At 43.1% G+C, this 23,745-nt stretch overlaps 1 protein-coding gene across 2 annotated transcripts; it reads left to right on the top strand.

Moving 5' to 3' along the window:
• Window positions 1-2,811: 2,811 nt before the first annotated feature.
• Window positions 2,812-23,550, top strand: slco2b1 (solute carrier organic anion transporter family, member 2B1). Of its 2 annotated transcripts, none has more exons than XM_063895437.1 (15): window positions 2,812-2,857; window positions 5,122-5,243; window positions 5,651-5,788; window positions 6,004-6,166; window positions 7,004-7,228; window positions 9,665-9,763; window positions 13,728-13,858; window positions 16,913-17,003; window positions 17,227-17,391; window positions 17,713-17,902; window positions 18,798-18,942; window positions 20,424-20,584; window positions 21,320-21,384; window positions 21,700-21,820; window positions 22,313-23,550. In XM_063895437.1, exons 2-15 carry the CDS (start codon window positions 5,157-5,159, stop codon window positions 22,476-22,478), a joined length of 1,947 nt encoding a protein of 648 aa, XP_063751507.1. In that variant the 5' UTR covers window positions 2,812-2,857; window positions 5,122-5,156; the 3' UTR covers window positions 22,479-23,550. The 2 variants fall into 2 exon arrangements, with proteins under 2 accessions (XP_063751507.1, XP_063751506.1); XM_063895436.1 differs by having other exon boundaries at window positions 2,840-3,015.
• Window positions 23,551-23,745: the final 195 nt, after the last annotated feature.

The following is a 23,745-nucleotide window of genomic DNA, read 5'->3' as shown; positions in this document are numbered from 1 at the left end:
GGGTGTGGCGCTGGGCTATGTTGTGCATTTGAGAGTGAAACTTAAGCTCGCTCCGTTGCGGATATATTCCTGCTGCGGCGTCAGCGTCGACCTCAGAGAGTTACAAGAAACTTTCAGAACTCACGTTGGTTCTGATCCGTCACAGAGCCAAGTGCAGGATTTCTCAGCCCAGCGTATCACAGCCCCTGGAAGCAGGGTGAAACTGCTAACCCTAACCTAACAATAAATCACATACTTTGCTAAGCTACAATATCTCATGTCAAAGGCCGAGCACTATTGATGAATGGATGTGATTATAAAGCTAACCCTAATTGGACCAAATTCACAATCAGTGCCGTTTGTTTATATTGTCTTTATCTCTCAGGTAAATCAAGGTACTGAAATGAGAGGGACCAGGCAGTATAACGGTGATCACACCGTGTTCTAGGGAATCTACCCACAGGAACATCACATATTTGCTCTCAGTTTCTATTGCTTACATATCAGCTTAAGGTTTGGACAATTTGGAAGGGAATGAGCTTCATGATCCAATTCCTACTACTTTGTTCTGACCAGATACCTGCAGAACTAATGCCATCAACAGGGGTCATTGACATGAGACCTGTAGACTATTAGCATGATAGCATTGGGGATGTAATTGGAAATATGTTGTGATCTTTTGATTGCTAATCTTAATGAAACTGACCCGTTTTAACCCCTTTTTCCAGGTTCATTTGACCTTTGTGATGTAGGATAACATGTAGGGAGGAGATAGCAGAAAGCAGCAGTCACAGGTTTGAGTGCTCTTGATCCTGGGGGCTTGCTTATCCTCTGAGCGCTGATAAACATCTATTACCTGCCCCCCTCTGCTCCCACAGGGCTCATTACCATCAGGAACTGTTGATCAGTGTTAGTGAGGAAGCAGCTCACAGCGGACCTCATTAACGATGTTTCAGAAACACTAACACTCATTACTGGCTGCTGGGGCCACAGTGATCACACTGGTGGACCATTAGGGGGCAGCGTCCTCCCCTGAGCTCCCAACATGCAACAGTTTCAACAAACTTTTGGTTAGAAACCACAAACAAACACTGTGAGATCATTCAGGGTCTTTAATGAAGGGGTCTCTTTACAGTTCACAACTAACTTTTCCCCGCTACATCTTCAGCTGATTGTCAAATGCAACATTTTTATGCAAAAGTTAATTTTCTACAGTTTCGGGAATCAGCGATAAAAGCCCAACTCTTGAATACACCTGGCCTCCTCATTGAGGCCCTTAATCATCTGGTTTGGTTTTCTAAATCTGACTTTCGGCCCCTCTTTCATGTTTGCTTTTTATATCATGTCTCTTTTCAGTCTGCCGTGTCTGTATGTTTTGCTGGTTTTACCTGTAGAGCAGTGGTGGCTGGCCAGTAGAGGGCACGAGGGTCCCGCCCCACCTTCCTCCCCGGTGTAATAAATATACTGTTTTTATTTTTATATTTCAAAATAATATATAACTAATTATCATCAGAATGTATGTGCTTTACGTACAATACGGTTTAATATATAAAATCTAAACCATTATGACAGTATGTCGTCTGGGGCGCTCAGAAAAGAGCCCCAGCAACTGCAGCAGCCAACCAATCACTGACCGTTGCTACCCGAGAAATATACGAGCAAACCATAAAATCACCCAATCAGCGTCCTCAGATCTGATGGCGGAAGGGCGACAGATTCATCGCCCGGGGCAGTGGGAATACTTGCTCTGTGAGGAGCTGCTGCTGCAGGAGTTACGTCCCGTCTAGCGAGGGCTTTTAGGATCCCCACATTCAGAGTGCTTTTGGACCTTGATCACTTTGCTGGGACAAATGTTTCAGAACTTGTAAACTCAGTCTGAAGAGTTTCTGCTGATTCAGTCTCTGTGTGTCAGCAGCCTCTGCCATCTGAACAGCACATCTGTCCGAGGCAAGCGCACACACACACACACACACACACACACACACACACACACACACACACACACACATGTTAAATGAAAGGCGCTATTTGAATCCAATTATTATTCAAATTAATTCAAAATACTGTTTTATTTTCATCTGAAAAAGGGTCGCCTGTTGGAGACAGTGATAAGTACAGATATTCTTCTTATATGTAGCCCTAGTTGATGCATATTCATTATTTACTTAGAGTAACATCTGATCCCATTTTGAAAAGCGGTTAGAGTTTATCTAAGAAGTGAACAAACTGAAAACGAAGTTAGAAATATGACATTTTAAAAGGCGTCGTTTAAAAAAAGGCAGAGCTTTTAGGAAGGAGTTATAATAATGGAAGATAGCGGGACATTTTCTAAAGTTGAAATTCAGTAAAAAACTTCAGATGTTTTAGAAAAAAAGGATCATTTTGAAGAAATTGTCTGAAATTCTGTCAAAACTTTGGAAAGAAATCTGAAGGTTGAAACTGAAAGGATCAAAGCAGCAGGCTCAGCACGTCTCCAGACCTCCACTTTCAAATACACTCCACTGGAGTTTGCCAAATATTCCCATAGAAGTGTTTCTGCTTCAGCTTTTAAGTGTCTTTGTACATTCTAATTTAAATTGGGTTTAGCCTTTTCTTTCTTAATAAATAGTTTCTTAACATAATTATCTTCATATTTTCAGCCCACTCTTACCACTTCTTTTCTTGGGTCGTTTTGGTCGCCCCACCAGACACCAATGTGTAAAGGCACCTGGCAATAAACTGGATTCTGGTTCGGATTCGTTAAACCTGCATTCCCACTGATATCTAGCAGGGGGCGTCCTCACAGTTTCAAAGGGATTAGAATGAACCAGCTCCAGCTCCTCCCCCTCCCCCCAGAGGGTGAGGAACAGTGCAGGATCGCAGAGGAGCTGCGCTCACAGTGAGTTCTCATTTACAAACTTTACAAACTTTCAAATCAAACGAGTGAAAACATTCATTCACTCCTGACAGAGGTGTGGTTCTGATCCGTGTTAGAGAGTAGCTAATGCAGTGTATATTTGACTCTCCATTTCCTGCTACTTCATCATTTTACTCAAGGTAAATGACTTTCTCCAATACAGTTTGGGACTCACAGATTGAGTTACAGATTAATCTAAATATATAAATGTATTATTGTAAGTCACAAGGACAGGTACAGGAGAACCGTCCTGCCCACTGCCATAACTCTGCACCATAGCCTGTCTGTGAACTGGACTGAAACCAGTACACTGTACTCCATATTCATTCTATGAATATTCCACACCTCTCACACTCATTGTGCATATTACACCCTGCTGTATGTTTGGTTTCTGTTCATATTTTCTGTACATTTTGTGTCAGAAATGTATATGTTTTTTATGTTGTATTGTAACTTGATTGTTTTTATGCTGCTGCAGCGTAAACATTTCCCAAATTGGGATCAATAAAGTAATTCTATTCTATTCTAAGATCAAACTTTATTGATCCCTTGATGAAGTTCATAAAATACCAGCAGTGTATTTTTACTTGCTGCTACGCGTTAATGCATTTTGTTTTAATTATTATGTTATTTAACTTCCATTCGCACTTTTTCTTATTTTAGGTTTTTTGAATTATTATTATTATTTCCTTTTTTACTGTTTTTTTTTCTCTATTTAAAAAACTGAATATTCTCAGTTTTTTTGTTTTTAAAGGATCATTTCTACTGTGTGAGTTAAATACGTATTATAAACAAAGTAAGTGTAAATTAATAAATAGATAGTAAACAAATATCAACTTTTATCCAATAATATAACTTTTGTAAATCTGAAACCAACATGTTTTTTACCTTTCGTACTTTAAGTACTTTCTGATGCTTTTGGTGTAACTCTACAGAGCATTTCTACACTTTGGTTTCACTAGTTTGACTTCTAGTTTTGCAAAATATCTGAATACTCCTTCCACCTCTGCCGTAGAAAGTACTTTATGAAGTTTGGAAGTATTTAAATAAATCGACAACACGTTTCACATTTCATCAGGCTTCATTTTCAGCATCTTTAATGTCTTTGCTAAGTCAATAAGTCTCAGCTCACCTCAGTGATTCGGGGTGAACCACGTGGAGCTAAATTTAATCGGCAGGCTCTGGTTTCTAACCCAGCTTCACCAAATAATGACGAGTCAGCGGAGTCATCCTCCATCCCGCAGTCACTCAGCCAAATCACTGAAATACCTCCAGAGACCATGACCGAGGGGGAAAGAGGAAAGCATTACAGTTTCCATCTGTGAAGTAACGCAGAATAACCCCCTGCAGCTCCTCCTAATGGCCACTAGGTGCTGCTATAAAATGTTTTTAAAGGTCCCCTATTCACTTTTTACATAATACATACATATGTGTCCCCGGTGTGTAAGGACACTCACAAATTGTCAGAAAGTACAACCCTGGCCCCGGCCGTGACGCAACTGCCTGTCATGGAAATTGGGTCATTATTTTCCACTTTGCCACCAATTGGGTATCGAGGCGCTCCATCAGAGGACTCTTTAAACCATTGGGAAGCAAAAGTATTCAATTGGCTGAATGACTAAAAAACCACTCTCAACTTTTCTCATTATTGAGCAGCCAAGTCCTTCAAAGAGTCCTTCAAAGAGTCCTTCAAAGAGTCCTTCAAAGAGTCCTTCAAAGAGTCCTTCAAAGAGTCCTTCAAAGAGTCCTTCAAAGAGTCCTAAAAAGAGTCCTTCAAAGAGTCCTTCAAAGAGTCCTTCAAAGAGTCCTAAAAAGAGTCCTTCAAAGAGTCCTTCAAAGAGTCCTTCAAAGAGTCCTTCAAAGAGTCCTTCAAGGAGTCCTAAAAAGATTGCCAATAGTTCCCCCCCGTCTGAAACCCTGACGGTCCCATGCATTCCGTGTTGGAACTTTGTCAGCGCGTGGTCTTTTCTTTCTGTGAACCCTCATTAAACATCTACCTCTCTCTCGACATGTTGTTTTAGTCCTGCAGTGATCTCTTTGGCTTCCATCCAAACCTCAGTCTGCAGCTTGCACTCTCCTATCACCTGTCATCTGTCTCTGTGCAGACGTGCAGCCATGCACGTTAACGCTGCAGCTCAGTGCGTCGCATTCATGTTTAAATGCACTTCCTTAAGGTCATAAAAGTGAGTGTTCAGACTCTGGACTTTGAAAGTTTACTTAAGTGAAACTGTGTTTGTATTTTACAGGTTTGAGCTTCAGTTGGTGTGATAAAAAATAAATCATGGGAGCCAACGACCTCAAAATGACCTCTGACCCCGAGGAGTCACGCTTCCCTGCCCAACGCCGGAGTCTCTTCAACAACATTAAGGTTTGTTTGTGTGCAATCTCACAGGCTTTTCTGGGAGGATTTAGAGCTGGTGGCTTTTCTACGTGTGAATTAAACGCTCTTTAATCTGCACGACTCTGTGTTCGAGGTTCAGTTGTTTTCAGCTCAGATTTCCTTCATGTCTGTGAGAACTTCCCTTCCTGAAGTTCATCCTGGTATTGTTCTCATGAAAACATTTCCTCTCGACCTGTCATGTCACAGAACTCTGATGAACCCATCGTGTCATAAATTACTCGATACCTGGAGTCTATTAAATCAGGAGTTTGACGTCTGCAGAGAGCCATGTTTCAGTATCTTCTCCTCCTCCTCCTCCTCCTCCTCCTCCTTCTCTTCTCCTCCTCCTCCTCCTCTCTCCTCCTCCTCCTCCTTCTTCTTCTCCTTCTCTGCAGTTCTTCGTGTTTTGCCACAGTTTGCTGCAGTTGGCTCAGCTGTTGGTATCGGGCTACATGAAGAGCTCCATCTCCACCATCGAGAGACGTTACGGCTTCTCCAGTCAGAAGTCCGGGATCCTGGCTTCTTTCAATGAGGTCAGTAAGCATGGATGGATAAACCAGGGGCCCCAAAGTGTCTGAGGGCCCCACTGGCATTCACTGAAAGAAATGTCACTATAAGATAAACCAAACCGGAAGAGAGGATCGTTTTCACTGTGTGTGTGTGTGTGTGTGTGTGTGTGTGTGTGTGTGTGTGTGTGTGTGTGTGTGTGTGTGTGTGTGTGTGTGTGTGTGTGTGTGTGTGTGTGTAGGTGGGGAACACGGTCCTCATTGTGTTCGTGAGTTTCCTGGGCAGTCGGGTCCACCGGCCGCGCTGCATCGGCGGCGGCGCTCTGCTGGCGTGTCTCGCCTCGCTGATCATGGCGCTGCCGCACTTCCTGGGGGGCGTGTACGAGTACACGGACAGCATCAGCTGTGAGAGCGCACACACACACACACACACACACACACACACACACACACACACACACACACACACACACACACACACCGTTCATTGTGTGGTAAAGCTCATCTTCAGGTTCTTCTTCTTAGTGTTCTTTGATAAATATCTGGAACTCATCATTTTCATATGTTAGTATAAACGTTGGTCTTTTGTCCTTTCATATTTCCTCGTTAGTTTACCTACATTTGCTCTAGCTTTACAGCAGCAGTTTCTTCTCCTGCTACTTATGGATAAAGATACCTGGCAGTATAATAACCTAGCTTAACCTTTATCACCTTCAAAATGGAAATAAGTCCAAAAATGTTCCTGATTAGTTTTGGTTACTCTCGTATATTTGATGCTAATCCTATGAATAATGCAGGACTTGCAGTTGCACTAAACTGTGGAAGTATTACTACGTCTGGTAGAAGATCTTGTGAATATATTCTGGATACTAATGCAAACTTTTATTATCAATTTTAATAATGTGAAATGTTTGTTAATCAACTCATATTCAGGACATTTCAAAAAACATTGCCTCAAACCTTTTGGGCATTAATGCAAATCTGGTGAACTTTTAAACACTAGTAAAAAAGAGATCCATAAAGAGATCTCATTCAACTCTAAAAAATGTAAATAAAATGAAGTAAAAAGGATGAACCTGAGACGGATAATATGCAAATGAGCAGATAATAAATGAAGTCTCATTTGTATATGTAAACATCACATGTCAGAAAACTGGTCATATTAAATTCCATTCTCTCAGTGTCAGTGCTGAAGAGGGGAAGTTTCACGCTCACATCTATGGGTTGATTATTATTTTTCAGCCTCCGGCGTTAACAGATCCAGCCTCTGCCAATCAGAGAGCCCCGTCTCCACCTCCTCGTCCAATCAGAGCTGCAGCAGGCAGCAGAGCGGGGCCCAGCAGGGGGTCTACCCTCTGCTGCTGATGGGTCAGCTGTTGCTGGGCATCGCCGCCGTGCCCATCCAGCCGTTCGGCATCTCGTACATCGACGACCACGCCAGCAGGAAGAACTCCCCGCTGTACCTCGGTGAGTCCGGGAAACGCCGAGTCATGATTTAAATACTTAATGGTGGCTTGGAAGGAAGAGATTGGGTCGTTTGCCATCGTGTTTCATCGTTTAGTGTCATCGGCCATGTTTTGTCTTGCTGTTTGTTTTGGGGCTTTTTATTCTACGTGTTTTTATTGTTTTCCTTCTTATTGTAGTCATTTTGTGTCGAGTCATGGTGACATCATCCCTTGTTTGCATCTCTTTGTGTTTGTTGTAGTCGTTAGTAGTTCCTTTGGTTGTTTGCCTCTCTTTGTAGTCCTGCTACGTCTTGTTTGGGCTTTAACCAAATTGTTGTTGCTTTGCAAACTTCTTCACAGACGTCTTGCATCTTTTTGCACTCATTTTTCCTTCTTTCCGGTCCTTTGGCATCTCTTCGAAGCCATTTTGCAGATGTGTTTTGGTCCTTCTACCTCCATTTCTGTTAATTCGGTTACTTCAATTACTTTTACATCATTACTGAGCTACAATAATATCCTATGACTCTAAAACCCTTTACGTTCTGGACACTGATTTCTGTTTTTTGATACCTTAGGTTCATTTTGCTCTAACGTTATATTTTTGAATTCAGACTAGAGTAGAATGAGGACTTATATCATCTGAAGGAGTAATGTTTTCTGCTGGGTTTTGCCCGGTGTTTGCATGATTACAGAACAATTACCGGCCTTATTATCAAGAAGGGTGGTGTAAGGGTGTAGCACGGAACCAGGAAGAACACAAATCATATTGGAGTTGATCCAAATCACGGGGCGGGTGCATGCATTATGTTATTGACTGGAAAAGTTTCTGTAAACATTATTATTTCTTATGTATGGAGACAGCCTCAGTGGAGGTCGGCATTTCCTTTAAAAGCATATTAAAACGTTCCAATTAAAGCAGCATTAAGGGGAATGGGGGTCATGTTTGTGCTTCAGGTGTCACACACACACTCACCAGCTTGTGTTATGCCTGGTTTTATCTTACAGCTTCCTGCTCATAATCACCGGTTAGAGCTTTAGTTACTGATTGGACGATAGAGACTCGAGTAAATAAAGAGATGAAAGGCTGAAGTAGGTTAACTCCTCATGAGTGAGCCTCTGATTGGACCTCAGGACCAATAGATTGCTGCGCCTGGAGCCCGTGCAGCTTTCTGTTCACAGGCTGCTATCAGCTGTTAGCTCTCTGCAGAGTAACACCAGCCTGTGGAATCTGAAGCCTCCGCCACAACAAACCTGTTTTTATTGTTTCCTGGAATCAGTGTGAGGCCTGGGACAGACATGTAAGAGGCCCCTGAACTATAGGGTGTCCCTTTGTCGTCTTTTTGCATCTATTTGTAATGATTATAAAACGTTAGGTTCTTTGCAGTTGTTTTACATTGTGTGTTTTTGGGCAGGTAGCATCTGTAATTGTGTATCTATCTTTAGTATGTTTGGGTCTTTTGGTTCAGGTTGTGTTGTTTTGCATCCTGATGTGGTGGTTTTGCATGACTTTTGAGTCACTTTGCACCTTTTCCTGCATGTTTGCTCTCTGTGCAGGATTTTGTATTTGTCGTCTTGTATGAACCTTCTGTGATTTCTCGATTGTGCATCGTTTTGTGTTACATCCAGATCTCTTTGCGGGGTTTATCATTGTTTTCCTCGTGTTTTCTCTTGTATTAGATAAGTGTATTGAGTATTGTTTTGCAACTGTTATCTTTTGGTTTGGTTTTGTGTCAGTTTACCAATTTAAAAGAATTTTACTGCATTTTCGTTTAAAGGTGCCACAGAATGGAACACTGTATTCACCTTGGCAGAGTGGAATAAGGAGAGCTCGGTACACTGAGCTGACATACCGTGAACCTCAAACACCATGTTTCCTCCTTCACGTGCAAATCTTGAATATGCATCACAGCGGTAAAATGTGTGAATTACAACAGTCCCTGTGTGTGACGTCACACACGGTAGTCCAGCCCCAACATCTGCACACACCAGAAGCTGGAAACACTAAGGCTAACACTCGCCACTCCGTAACGCTGCTCTCCAATCTCCGACCAACTGGCTGTTCTTCAGATTCATCGGTTTCCATAAAGGCTCAGACATGTGAGGTTGATGCCAATAGCCTCCATGGTTCATCTCTCACGGTTTCACGAACTTCCCTTACTTCTGTGGGCTCTGAGGCAGCCATGGACTGCTCCTTGTAAACCAGCCAATCAGAGCAGAGCTCGTCATCATTCTTTAAACATTTAGACATTTGAATACCAGAGAGAGGCTTTCTGTGGAACCTTTAATTTTGTCTAAATGAATAACATTAACGTTCAAATCTTAAATCAACATTTTATTTGGTTATAAATTCTAAATATAGGGTGGATATTTTTGCTTGGCTCAGAGAAACTGAACCTCCTGGATTTCCTTTCTCCTTGTTTCTGTTTCTCAGATATTTGTTTTCTCTGTTGTTTTCCAGGCATCCTGCTCGCTGTGACCTCCATCGGCCCGGCGTTCGGCTTCATCAGCGGCTCGCTCATGCTGCGCTTTTATGTCGACTTTGACAAGATATCCAAAGGTGAGGAGACGCAGCCCGGAGATCCTTCATTATTCCTGTTTCTTAAAGACGGAGGGGAGGACTTCCTGCATGTTGCAATCACTTATACATAAATACAACAGAGGGACTGTCGGGTAAAGAGTACAAATATCTGACAGAGTTCAAGCTACACTAACATGAATGGTGATTTAATGTGACCTACAGAAAGAGTGTTTTCACAGCTACTGTACGTCACATTAAATCACCATTCAAGTTAGTTTTGCTAAAGATGAACTAAGGCGGCAGTTGAATGAAAACAGGCTAATTCATAGAGAGCCTTACATCACAAATTACACATTTGCATCTGAAGATACCCTCTGTCCTCAGACACTTGCAGCGGATAAGGAAAAACTTCCCAGAATCTTTAGATGTTTTGGTTTTCAGCTTTTCAGACAGACTGAACAAACCCCCGACTCGAGTTGCAGCTATTTCTGCAGAGTCAGCCGTTTGCTCCGCGCCTGATTTCACATCAGCTCGTATTTCGCGATGGGTTTCAGGACGCTGAAGTCCAAACTCCGGATGTTTCATGCCTCTCTGACCCAGCTACACTTTCCTTTGTGCGTTGTTCCAAAAAAAAACTAGTTCCTCATCATGTGTGCACAACTGGTGGGTCAGCATGTGTGTGTGTGTGTGTGTGTGTGTGTGTGTGTGTGTGTGTGTGTGTGTGTGTGTGTGTGTGTGTGTGTGTGTGTGTGTGTGTTTTTGTGTGTGCGTGTGTGTGTGTGTGTGTGTGTGTGTGTGCGTGTGTGTGCGTGCGTGTGTGTGTGCGTGCATGCATGTGTAATATATACAGTGGTATGCAAAAGTTTGGGCACCCCTCTGAGATTTCATGACAATTTGCTTTTCCTTTATAATAGAAGATCACAGCAACAACATTTGTTTTCCTACAAAGATGTAGACGTTTTAGTGTTTTCCAGACCAAAATTCTTAGGGTAGCATTACATAGTTTTATTATAATAAAATAAAATGCAAAAAATGGGATGTGCAAAAGTTTGGGCACCCTTATAAATAGCATTCATTTCAACACCTGTACGGATTTATAGCTGACAGGTTGCTGCACAAAATTGCTTTGATTAGCTCATTAGACCTTCAATTACAAAGACAGGTGGAACCAATCATGAAAAAGGCTATTTAACATAGGTAATAGCTGGCTGTGCCTGGCCTAGGTTCTTTCTTAGGGAGTGGCAAGATGGGGACCTCAAAACAACTCTCCACTGACCTGAAAGCTAAGATAATCCAACATTATAAATTAGGAGAAGGGTACAAAAAATTATCTGACAGGTTTAAACTGTCTGTCTCCACAGTCAGAAACGTAGTTGTGAAATGGAAGGCCACAGGAACAGTCCGTGTGAAGGAAAGATGTGGTAGGCCGACAAAAATAGGGGAAAGGCACAGGCGAAGGATGGTGAAAATGGTCACAGAGAAGCCACAGACCACCTCCAGAGAACTACAACAACATCTGGCTGCTGATGGTGTAGTTGTTCACCGTTCCACAATCCAGCGTACTTTGCACCAGGAAGAGCTCATTGGAAGGGTGATGTGCAAAAAGCCTTTCCTGAGTGTTAATCACAAGAAGAGTCGCATGAGGTATGCAAAAGCACATCTGGACAAGCCAGAAGCATTTTGGAACAAAATACTGTGGTCAGATGAGACCAAGATTGAGTTATTTGGTCATAACATGAACAGGTATGCATGGCGAAAAAAACACACTGCATTCAATGAAAAGAACTTGTTGCCCACTGTAAAATTTGGTGGAGGATCTATCATGTTATGGGGCTGTGTGGCTAGCACAGGTACTGGAAAACTTGTTAAAGTTGAGGGCCACATGAATTCCTTACAGTACCAGGAGATTCTTGACAAGAATGTTCTAGAGTCAGTCACAAAGTTGAAGCTACGCCGGGGTTGGATTTTTCAGCAGGACAATGATCCTAAGCACCGATCAAAATCCACCAAGGAATTCATGCAGAAGCACAGGTACAATGTTCTGGAATGGCCATCCCAGTCCCCAGACCTTAACATCATTGAAAATGTATGGATTTATTTGAAGAAGGCTGTCCATGCACGGAGGCCAAGAAACCTGACTGAACTGGAGACGTTTTGTGTGGAAGAATGGGCCAAAATACCACCTGCCAGGCTTAAGGGACTTGTCTGTGGCTACAGGAGGCGTCTACAGGCCGTTATTGCAGCAAAAGGAGGCAATACTAAATATTAATGGAATTATTTCTTAGGGGTGCCCAAATTTATGCACATGCCTATTTTTGTTTGAATGCACATAAACATGTTTCTGTTTGACCAATAAAAGTTATTTCACTACTGAGATGTTTCTGTTACCATAAGGTATAACATATGTTAAAATGAAGTTGCTGCTTCAAAAGCTCAGCAAGTGACAAACTGATGCAGTGGTTTTCCTAAGGGGTGCCCAAACTTTTGCATACCACTGTATGTTTAGCAGGACGTGGTTGTACATGCAGGATATTTTCTCACAATGCAAACTCTTCGAGGACTGTGTGTGTGTGTGTGTGTGTGTGTGTGTGTGTGTGTGTGTGTGTGTGTGTGTGTGTGTGTGTGTGTGTGTGTGTGTGTGGTGTGTGTGTGTGTGTGTGTGTGTGTGTGTGTGTGTGTGTGTGTGTGTGTGTGTGTGTGTGTGCATGTGCATATACTTTGTGGGGACCTGTCTGATCTTTATTCCTGCAAGGCGTTGAGATAATAAATATTGAACTTATTGACTCAACCTCAGTGTTATTTAAGCTTCTAAAGAAGAAGATTGGACTTAATGTCCTTGTAATGAATTGTGTAGTGACGGACCTCACAAGTTGCTGCCGGACGGATTAAATCTCTGACACGTGAGGAAGAAGAATAAGAAGAAAATATGAGGGAACATTACACTTGATTCCTGTTATCAAACCAACAAAAAACAACAACAATTGGCTTCATTGAAAAAAGATATCTCAAATAAAGGATGCTTTTATTTTGAAGGGTTAAAGATGAGCGGTGATTCATGAAAGTGTAAACGTTTGTGTGTGATCGAGCCTGTGTGTCCATGAAGAGGTTAGAGGGGACTTGTATGCAGATGGTCTTAGGGTTTGAAACTTAGCTGGTGGCGTTTTGTTGACGTGACGCTTAATTGGCTCAGACTTTCCCACAGACGTCAAACAAATCAAAACAAAGATCCTTTTCTTTTGTAGTTTTCCAATGAGCAGTGTGTTGTACTGACACCACAGCCCAGTGTCTGCTCTGATTAGCTAGCTGTTGGTGAACCAGTTTAGAGAGTTGGATTACAACATCACAAATGATGTTGTAATAGTGCAATGTGCAGCCAGCCACTCCTCAACAGGCTCAACGAGTCATCTGCTGCTGAACCTTCTCTAAATGTTCAGCTTATTGTAGCAAACATCATGAGGTCATTTCAGACCACAGGGATCCTAATCGTCTTTCTGTGGTGTTCCCTCTCCTGCAGTTCTATGCAGTAGGTGTTAGTGCATGTAATCAGAGTCAGAATACTTTATTTGCCGGGGAAATGTTTATAGTTACAGCAGAAAGAGCCAAAGACCGCTTAATGCTTCACCAAGATGCTAAAAACATATACAAGAAGCACACAGTTTACAAAATACACAGAGACCTCGGAAACCTTCAGAGGATAGCAGCCAGACATGTGTTGCACAGTCATTAACACAGCAGGGGGTGTTACAGTCAGTGTTGTTATATGTGTGGGGGTCTACCGGGGGCCATGATGGTTATAGAGTCCGGCTAAAATCCCAAGGAGAACTTGCTCTCCTATTGGCTGGCCCTCCAACACTGCACATGAGAGGCTGAGGGGACGTGTTCACGCTCTTTATTAATAGCTTGGTATCTTCCTCATGTTTGCAAGTAGATTTTATGCATGAAATGTGAAAGTCATAACAAAAGCTCAGATTTTGTTTCATATCTTTTCCTTTTTATAATCCAGACCAGATCCAGCTGAACCATAAGGATCTGCGCTGGGTGGGCGCCTGGTGGCTGGGCTTCCTCGTGGCATCCTGCCTCCTCTTCCTCGCCGCGCTGCCGTACCTCTTCTTCCCCCGAAGCATCCCCAAAGAGGTGAGACTGGGAAGTAAACACAGGTCTCAGAGCTTTGACATCAACAAAAGGTCATTCAAGTTTGTTTGAAACAATATGAGATTAAAGAAACCTGAAATCAGAGCCAAAATAAAAACGTTCTGTCGAAGACGATCAGGATAAACAGGATGCTAAATGTACAAAGGGCTCATCTTAGCAAGCTGTTAAAGGAATGTTTCTGGCTCCGTTTCAACAGAGTTTGTTTCATCAAACTCGGGAGGAGAATTATTGCTCAACAGAGTTTCAGCTATAATAACTCCCTGAGAAACAGAAACACAGCCGACAGCACTTCACTTTGAAACACAGAATCTGACTCTCCGTTTCAGAGAATACTTTCTCCGAGTGTCTCTGCAGCTTTTAGACACAGTAACGAATGTGTTGGGACTGAATCCAGCCAAATGTATTCAAGCTTTGTCCTTCCAACATGTGAAGCTTTAAGCCGCACGATGTTTTGGGACGATGGGCTCATGCTTTGTATACATTTTTCGGAGTACATCTGCAGAATAAGGCCCCTTTAAAACAAATCTTCACGTCTTTCCAGAGGTGCAACACAGCGGCATTTGATTCGTCCAGGCGCTGCATTGTTCTGTGACTTGCCACACACACACACACACTCACATACATACACACACACACACACACACACACACACACACACACACACACACACACGGACGCCTTGCAACGTCCTGCACCAACTGTTCTGTGCTAGTAGCATATTATTAGTATTATTAAATCGCTATGGAAAAAAAAAACCAACCACAGGAAGTGAAGGTGTCTCAGTAGAAACAGAGCAGCACTGCTGAGGATATTTCTTGAGGCAGCACGTATCGTCAGAGAAACGTTTCTTCAAAAATGTTGTTAAATTGGGAAATGGTTGAAGTAATATGTGAGGTTATCATATTAAACCTCCTGCTCACATTCAAAGCCTTTCACAACCTGGCCCCCACCTATCTGCTGACTCCCTTAAACCTCCTCAAATGTGTTCTTCTGTCACGCATGCCGCACACTTCCAAAGACCAGTAGTTTCTCAACAACCAGCGAAACATGACCTCCTTGTCAGACGGAACTGCAGGTCTTATTGTTGGATCGCCTGCAGGCTGCTGCATGTCATCCATCAGATAACAACCTGAGGATTCCTTAAATGTTTTTTTCACATTGTCTCTTCTTCTGTTTTGGTGCCAGAGGGCAGACTGAGCTTCACTTCACTTCATTTCACAAAACAAACACAACAGGTGGAAGGGGTACAAACTGTAGCTAACAGATACCTCCCCACTTCATTACTGACATTAACACCAGTATTTTCTATATATCTGACATGCTATTTTTAAATCTGCATATGAGGCAATGTGCATTGTTAACTTTTGCTGGTTTATGGAGAATCTGCACAGACAGAGTTAGTCAAATAAACTCCTGGATGTGGACTTTGGGGTTTTCCTTCCACTAGTCTGACATGTTATAGGAGCTAAATAACACGAAGCCTTAATAATAAAGTACAAAGCTTAGGCTCACTGCACTGTAAGATAACGCTCTGGACTTTGGCAGCTTTGTGATTGAGCTCAGGGAGTCGCATCAGATATAATAAAGTGTTGAGCAACCTGCTGGCATCACGCCTCATATTGGAACGGTTTGCAGTTTAATGCTTTTTTGTGTCGCTGCCAACACTCCTCCTCAAAGTCAAAGATTAACCTCGGCTGAGTCAGAGAAACTAATGACTAAAAACACCAAAACCCTCAGATAACTTTGTCTGGGAGAGAAATGTGGGTGAGAATGAGCAGAACATTGTTCATCATTGAGTCATTAAATATGTTTCATTTCAGGTTCATTCAGGCATTCCTCTCTTCTTTCCAGAGTAACAAAATAACTGCGAACAACAGCAAAAAACCACTGCAGGAATCATAACGAAAAGATGCAGAACTTGTGATGCAAAACAACAAAGAACAGACTTCTTTGCTTAACGCTCTTATTTTGGCGAGGTCTTGGGGCCTCTTGCGTGTCTGTAATCGGGCCCGATGATGCTACCTGACAGATAGACCCTAACCCGGGAGGTTTGTTTGATCATAAATCTTCTGATGGACTCGGAGGCTCGGCTCCTCGCTCTGGGTTTGATCAGAGGTTAAAAAATCCAGGGAGTAAACACAAGAGAACCCTAAACACACACATTCCCGTTTAGACCACCATGTCAGGACCACTAACTGACCAAGGTCCAACTCAAATCTAAGTTCTGAGCATGTGATTGTTTATCAGAAGAGCTTTTAGGCAACCCAAGAGCTAAAAAAGTGCTTGTTTCATGAGTTATATACAGTATTAGATATTATATCTGTCAACAGATTACACATACAAAAAGGAAAGCAATATTAATATTTCATAATTAATGAAAGGATGTTTTGTTCTATAAATAGAAATGCATTTAAACTCTATTGACATATCTAAGTATAAAACACAAGCAGCGTTCTATAACTAGCATTTAAATTAGGTTTACTTTTAAGAAGATTTATTTTTACTAGTTATAATCAGGACTGAAGTTTTCTAAGGTGAGAGGAGTTTTGTTTGTTGTTCTAACAGTGCATAAAAATAAAAGAAATGCATTGAAATAAATGTGTTTGCTCTGCATTGACACATCCTCCACTGTAAAACATGTCCACATGACATATAGTAAGATGTTTTAAGTATTCAATCCTCATAAATAAAACAGCCGGGGAAATATTAACCAAACTAGCATTCTGAAAATGAACATTTCATACTGTTTATTGGAAAACCTTTCATGCAACTGACCAACTAATTCATTTCTCCTTCCAGGAGTAACATGCTTTCCCAACAGTACGATGATTTATATGCAGCGTTCATAACACAGACCACATTCTGCAGCATGCACATTTATCTGAAGTGTCTTACAGAGCGGTTAATGTAAACCTTTAGCTGCAGGCCCCTCAGACCAGCAGCCTGCAGGCCCTTCAGACCAGCAGCCTGCAGGCCCCTCAGACCAGCAGCCTGCAGGCCCAAATAACAAGACGTTCTGCTTCCATATTTGTGCAGGATGCCGAGGATGACGTGGATTCGACTCCAGACTGCAAGCAGCAGCTGCAGCAGACAGAGTCGGAAACATCTCTCCTTCAGTTCCTCAAAAGTAAGAGTCTTATTTCCCTTCTGCTTCCTTTCTGCGGATGAGGCAACTGCAGGGCATCGAATAGAGGTCCCTGGGCTGTTGAACCATCAGCTCTTAGGAAGCTGTGGGGGTTTAAACCCTGTGCAATACTGGGGAAAAAACAAGGGTTAATATTCCTGCTAGTAATGGCATTTTATGACTAAACTTTTCTGTCCCTCATCCTCTTCCTCCCTCCTGTCCTCAGGTTTTCCTCGCATCGCTCTGCGGACGCTGCGCAGCCCCATCTACCTGCTGGTGGTTCTGGCTCAGGTGAACCTGGCGGCGCTGCTGGCCGGCCTCGCCACCTTCATGGCCAAATTCATTGAGAGACAGTTCAGCCAGACCGTCTCCTTCTCCACCATGATGATAGGTGAGCGAGCACAGGTCTGCAGCTAGCACACCAGTCAGAGCCCATTAAGATTTTTCAGGGAAAGTTTAGTTTGCATGAACCTTCAGCGGTGGAATTAGTTCCCTGTTATTGGTAAAATTACCTTTAAACCAACCGTGAAAATAGTTCCCTGTAAAATCCATTTCCTTACAGAGGTCAGATCTGTTCCTTTCTATACTGAAATAAGTTCCCTATCAGAAGCGAAACTGATAGTTGGTGAAATGTGTTCCCTTTAGTTCCCTGACAGTGTTGAAGGGCTGTTGAAAGTAAGATAATAGTTGTTGTCTTGTTTACTTTCTCCAGGAGGCGTTTGTATCCCGCTGGCGGTGCTGGGTACGGTCCTCGGCGGCGTCCTGATGCGGAGGTTGAGTCTCTCTGTCGGCGGGGCCAGTAAGCTCTGCACCTCGGCCATCCTGCTCTGCATCGTGTCCTCTACACCCCTGCTGCTGCTCGGCTGCTCCACACAGAGGGTCGCCGGGGTCTTCCCTCCAGGGTAGCTACTGAATTTACCAACTGAAGGGACCTACATCCCAACCGATATAAACTTATTTACAACCAACAGGCGAAGATGGAGCTGGAAGGGAACTCATTTAACAGCTAAAAAGGAATACAGAACGGTTTCCTCACTAACAGGGAACTAATTCCGTCACTGACAATAACCTCATTTCAAAACAGACAGGGAACTTATGTCACTATTGAACTGAACCTAATTTCACTTCCCTCAGGGAACTTTTTTCACCACTGACAGAACTATTCCTCACTAACAGGGAACTAAGTTCCTCACTCTCAAGAAGATGTTTACACTATTGTAAACACTGTCAGGGAACACATTTTAGTGTTTTTGGAGAAGTCATTTCACTTCTGAAAGGTTCCCAATTCCACTTCTGACAGGGAACTAATTTCACATATAAGGGGAACTAATTCCAGCAACCAAGGGAACTAATTCCAGCGACCAAGGGAACTAATTCCAGCGACCAAGGGAACTAATTCCAGCAACCAAGGGAACTAATTCCAGCCCTGAAACGGAACTATAATCATTTTTTCTGAATTTTTTTTTCGCCGTTTGGGATTAATAAAGTATTTCTGATTCTGACTTTTTGTAAGAAACTAATTAAACAATTATAAGCTAAACTCACAGAACTAAATACACTATTGACAGGGAACTAATTTTCCCCCACTGTTACCAGGTGATGTCACCACTACATAACTATGTGTAACTACACACCCATAAACGTTTAGTTTATAATACTGTGTGTGTGTGTGTGTGTGTGTGTGTGTGTGTGTGTGTGTGTGTGTGTGTGTGTGTGTGTGTGTGTGTGTGTGTGTGTGTGTGTGTGTGTGTGTGTGTGTGTGTGTGTGTGTGTGTGTGTGTGTGTGTGTGTTTGCAGCAGTGCTGCGTTGTCATGCAGCACCAGCTGTCGGTGTCCGGCGGAGGCGTTTAACCCGGTGTGTGGTTCAGACAGAGTGGAGTACAGGTCCCCGTGCCACGCCGGCTGCAGAAACGTAGAGATAGACGCCGACAACAAACCCAGCGTAAGAACTACATTATTGAAAAGATGTCACACACCTCCACATCTGAAACATTCAAAACAACATTAGCAAGAATAATGGTCTTTGAAAGGCTGGATTCACTTTGAAATGGCTTTTTCAGATCTGAACTGTAATCCGTTCTCTCTCTCATTGTCTCTTCCAAGGCTACATCATGTAGTCCATTTGGCTTTCAGTTTGCATTCAAACATACTTCTACTCCCTGATGATTTGTTTTCTGTGGAAAGGGTCTTGAGTGGGAACAGACGGCATTATTAAGCAAAGCGAAACAATGATGGAAGCAAATCAAATCTGTGAGTGTAACCGAAAGGGAGGGACTGAGAGCTGCTGAAGCTGTGATGAAGGAAACGTGATGTTCACAGGAAACGCTGGAGAGACATTCACTCATAAACGGATACATCACATGGGCTAACGGTATGGCCCTTAAATCATTGTTCCTCAGGGAACCAAGAAACTCTACCAGAAAATCCCAGAGTCCTGCCACTCTTTCCATCATTATAAAACCTGAGAAACATTCTAGATATGCAGAGTAGTTGCAAAGGTTGGATAAAGATGGCTTCCTGTTTAAGTTTCCGTAGATATAATGGAAAGCCTTGGCATCAATGCCCTTTATTCATTCAATGTTGGAAATCATTTTAGTTTTTTAAAAAAGAAAGAGAAACCAACTTTAGACTTTAAGTGATGTTCCAGATGTGCAGGAAAAGATATAATGTCCAGATGTTTGGTTGATCTAAATCCTCTCGGGTAAACAGAAGGACTTTACAGATTAAAGTCAGAGGTGGGAACTAACTAAGTACAATATCTACTTTTACTCAAGTGCAAGATCCTTCTACTTGTTCTTGTTTCTGTGAGGGAAACGCAGCCGGAGAAATGTAAGCTTCTTAGGGGGGTTTTCAGTAAATAGAGAGGAATGAAGGAAAGCAGACACATCCAAGGAATGACCCCCCCCCCCCCCCCAGCGATACAGGAGGTCACGACTTCAAAAACATCCACGCCTAACTACAGGAAGGAGATTGTTATTTATCTAAGATATACAGAAACAGAAACTTCACAACCACAGCTGAATATTTACCAAGCCCAGTCAAGGAGCTCATGTCAGTATGTATCTGGAACGAGGGGAGTGATGCCTTCACCTTTTTTCAAATTTCTGGATTCTTTTCAAAATTTCTACTTTTAGAAATGTCAGATTTTATTTCTTAATAATCACTTCTTGTTCAAATTACCACTTTTTCCCTGAAAGATCTGAAATGTTTTCAAATGTCTGACATTCTTTCTAAAAACGTTCACTCTTTTAAAAATGTCCTACTATTTTCCCATTACTCTAAATGTGCACTTTTAAATATCCTAATCTCTCCAGAGGACAGATGACCCCATGACCTGTCCTTGTTGTTTATTTACTGTGTCTGTAATGACCCCTCCACAGCCTGTAGGGGGCGCTGTCTAACCCCGGTTATATCTGTCTATAGAACTACACTGAGTGTGGGTGTGTCGGGGGTCTCCGCATCGCCTCTCCTGGAACCTGTGGCAGTGGATGTCCCCACCTCCTGCTCCCCTTCGTGGCTCTGCTGGGGGTCACCAGCTTCATCGCCTCCTTCTGTCAGACGCCCTCCGTCATGATGATCCTCAGGTAGGAACGCATCATGGTGCAAATGCCTAAATGTTGGTGCCTCACGCTATATTCACTAACCTCAATATCCCGAGAGGAGCAGCAGCTTCACTGTGCTATTGTTAGTTTCAAAATAACCAGAAATGTGAAACTGAACAGCGTCTGATATGTCCCTAATCTAAGTTTATATTAAACATTACTACTTCTTTAATGCTAGCGTGTGATTTGAAGAGATTAAATATAAAACGCTGATGAAATTCACTTTCACTAAAAGTGTGCTGTTGAGTCGAAATGAGGAGCGGCTCACATCTGTAAAACGTTACGATGAATTCCTCGTGGAGGTCCAACAGCATCTGGAAACCTTTGAGAAAACAGAACAAGTTTTGGGGATTATATGGAAATTATTAGAGGGGGAGAAACGGGGGGGAAGCCAAACTGGAACTCTGAGCGAGTCCATAAATACAAAGATTAGACGGTCAGACTGACGGGAAAGAGCTCTGAAAACAAGCAAAGAGTGAAGTTGAGAGAAGCAGGAACGTCTGCTGAGAGAACATCAACAGAAAGGAACCAATTACTTTGATATCTGACAAAAAGAGACACCAAACTACTGCTGATGAACATACAACTGCTAAGAAGTGACACAGAAACCATCAGACCACAACAGTGACTCAGGATTCCCACAGCATGACGCCGCACGCCCATAGGAAGCACACACTGACTTAATCACGCTGTGTGTCTCTCGCTGTGTGTCTGCAGGACGGTGCCCGCGGAGGACAAGTCGTTCGCAGTGGGGGTGCAGTACATGCTGTTCAGAGTGCTCGGTGAGTAATGGCTTCCTCAGCACTTTAAGCAAGGCACTCACCAGGTCTGTGGTTTGGGCCTGAGACCTTCATTCACTGACCTCAGATCTGTGCTGGTCCTCTGTCTTCTGAACATATGGACATATTCTGGACCGTCTGTAAGGAAAGATATACTGTCATTAATGTGTGTGTGTGTGTGTGTGTGTGTGTGTGTGTGTGTGTGTGTGTGTATGTGTGTGTGTGTGTGTGTGTGTGTGTGTGTGTGTGTGTGTGTGTGTGTGTGTGTGTGTGTGTGTGTGTGTGTGTGTGTGTGTGTGTGTGTGTGTGTGTGTGCAGCGTTCATGCCCGGCCCGGTGTTGTACGGTAGTGTCATCGACACCACTTGCATCCTGTGGGGCAGGAAGTGCGGCAAGCAGACTTCCTGTCAGTACTACGACCTGGACCGGTTCAGACACAGGTGAGCAACATTTCTGATTATATTTTCTTTATTTGAATCTTTTTATTATATCTATTACATTTCTATTATTCATCATATATCTTTCTCTTTTTCATTTATATTTTATTATCATGCTTTTTTTGTTGTATATTGTGAAGCCAGATATGAGACCATGATACAGCTGAGACCCTCTCTTTTGAGAAACACTTCGTGAGTGTTAAAAAAGCCTGTTGTTCTGGCAGAATCTTGAGGTTCTGGTCCCAGAAACTCCTGAATCTAGCCTGGATCCGTGAGTCAGATCTCAGATGTAAGGGGTTTCGCTCTTGGTCCGTGCGGCACACTTCCACCAAGTTTCATTCCAATAATCTGGCTTCCAGGTTCAAATAAAATGAAACTGAACCAGAGAGAACACCTCCTTGGCCTGCTGTTCATCATACACAGGTCACCAAACAACCAGAGCTTTGACCCCCGCCCCCCCCCCCCCGCCCTGTGATTGTGTGTGTCTGTGTGCAGGTTCCTGGGTCTGCAGGTGGTGTTTGTGTGCGGCGCGCTGCTGTGCTTCCTGTTGACGATCGTGGTCCTGCGCCGGAGGGCCAGCCAGCCGCAGCCGCAGGAGGGAGGCTACGAGACGGTGAGCGCTCCGTATAAAGAGAAGGAACTGGAGGCCATCAAGACCTGAAGACAAGCGGGGGACGCAGGGATATACAGACACTGAACGAGGCAGGGTGGAAGCTGCGAGGTGATGTAAAGGATCCGTCAGCCTGTATAACCAGAGACTCTCATATTGTTCTCTATGCTAACCCTCCAGTGGATGCACAGAAGCTGAGCCATGTATTAACCTCTCCTCTGCTCAGGGATATAGTCTGTCTGTGCGTTCGCTCTCTGGCTTTTAGTCTATTTGACCTCCTGAAAGGCTCGGGTTACTTCAGTCGGGATCCGGGCTTTGACTCTTGGGTGAAGGCTTTTGCACCAAACCTTTCTAAGCGACCATAAAGACCCCAGCGGATCTTCTTCTTCTCCAAGTGTGCATTGAAAACTTGCTTCCTGGAGGCTTGGTGCACGGTCCTTCAGCCAAAGCCTCAGAAGTCCCGGGTCTCGGTGGTGGATGCTCACCACGGGGGGTCTACTGTTTGGGCATCCCTTCACTGTGAAGCTGTGCTAACCCTGCAGAGTGGATCTCATTCTGGAGCAATTACAAAGCTACATGTTTCTGAAAGCTTCGAAAAATATGCTGCATATTCTTTTTAAGCTCTCTATGTTTTTGTAAATATGTTTTATACCAAATGAAATGTCACACAGGTGTTCCTTTTCTACCTGGCTGGTGTACAGGAGGCTCAGCTCTGAAAGATGTGTGTGATTAACATCTGAACACAGACGCCGTGTGTGAAAGGTGGAGGCTCTCTGTTCTGGGAGCAGGTCAGAAATCATACTGGTGTGATTCTTCAACATCCTCATTTTAGTCAAACTCTCTTATTGTTTTAGTTTAATCCCAATAGATTTACACTCAAGGGGAGGCATTCATTTCTAATGATGGATCAGTTCTAATGTGCACATCTTTGTCCTCGGACAGATGTAATAATAAGAGTTTCTGTCGCTGAAGAATCACATTTGTTTTTAATATAATCTTCATTAACTGTAATCTGCTCCACCTTCCTAATAGAAGTTCAGTTATTTTTGTATTAATGTAAAGCTGTGAAAGGGTCTTGAACTTGAGGCAGTCGGAGGGATTTTTAATAAACGTTTGAAACAGGGATCTGTCTTCAGTTTCGTCATGTTGGTGACCCCCCCTCAAATCTGAGCAAACACTACATCAGGCGGTTTCTAGAAGTCCTAAAATGCACTTGTGATGTGTTCACTGCACCGTAAACATGAGCACCAGCATAAATACATGTTTTTATCTCTATGGATCAGACGCCCCCTCAGTCCTCCTCTCACTTTCAGGCTGA

This window comes from Eleginops maclovinus, chromosome 11 (genome assembly GCF_036324505.1).
Source record: "Eleginops maclovinus isolate JMC-PN-2008 ecotype Puerto Natales chromosome 11, JC_Emac_rtc_rv5, whole genome shotgun sequence".
NCBI classification, from domain to species: Eukaryota; Metazoa; Chordata; class Actinopteri; order Perciformes; family Eleginopidae; genus Eleginops; species Eleginops maclovinus.
The sequence above is the reverse complement of the archived record's forward strand: the minus strand, read 5'-3'. Positions and strand labels throughout refer to the sequence as shown.

Excerpts from the sequence above, each read along its gene's own strand:
- slco2b1 (XM_063895437.1), top strand. The coding sequence starts at position 5,157 with ATGGGAGCCAACGACCTCAAAATGACCTCTGACCCCGAGGAGTCACGC. Across the intron at positions 6,167-7,003 it reads GTACACGGACAGCATCAGCT|CCTCCGGCGTTAACAGATCC; the intron begins GTGAGAGCGCAC and ends ATTATTTTTCAG. Across the intron at positions 21,821-22,312 it reads CTGGACCGGTTCAGACACAG|GTTCCTGGGTCTGCAGGTGG; the intron begins GTGAGCAACATT and ends GTCTGTGTGCAG.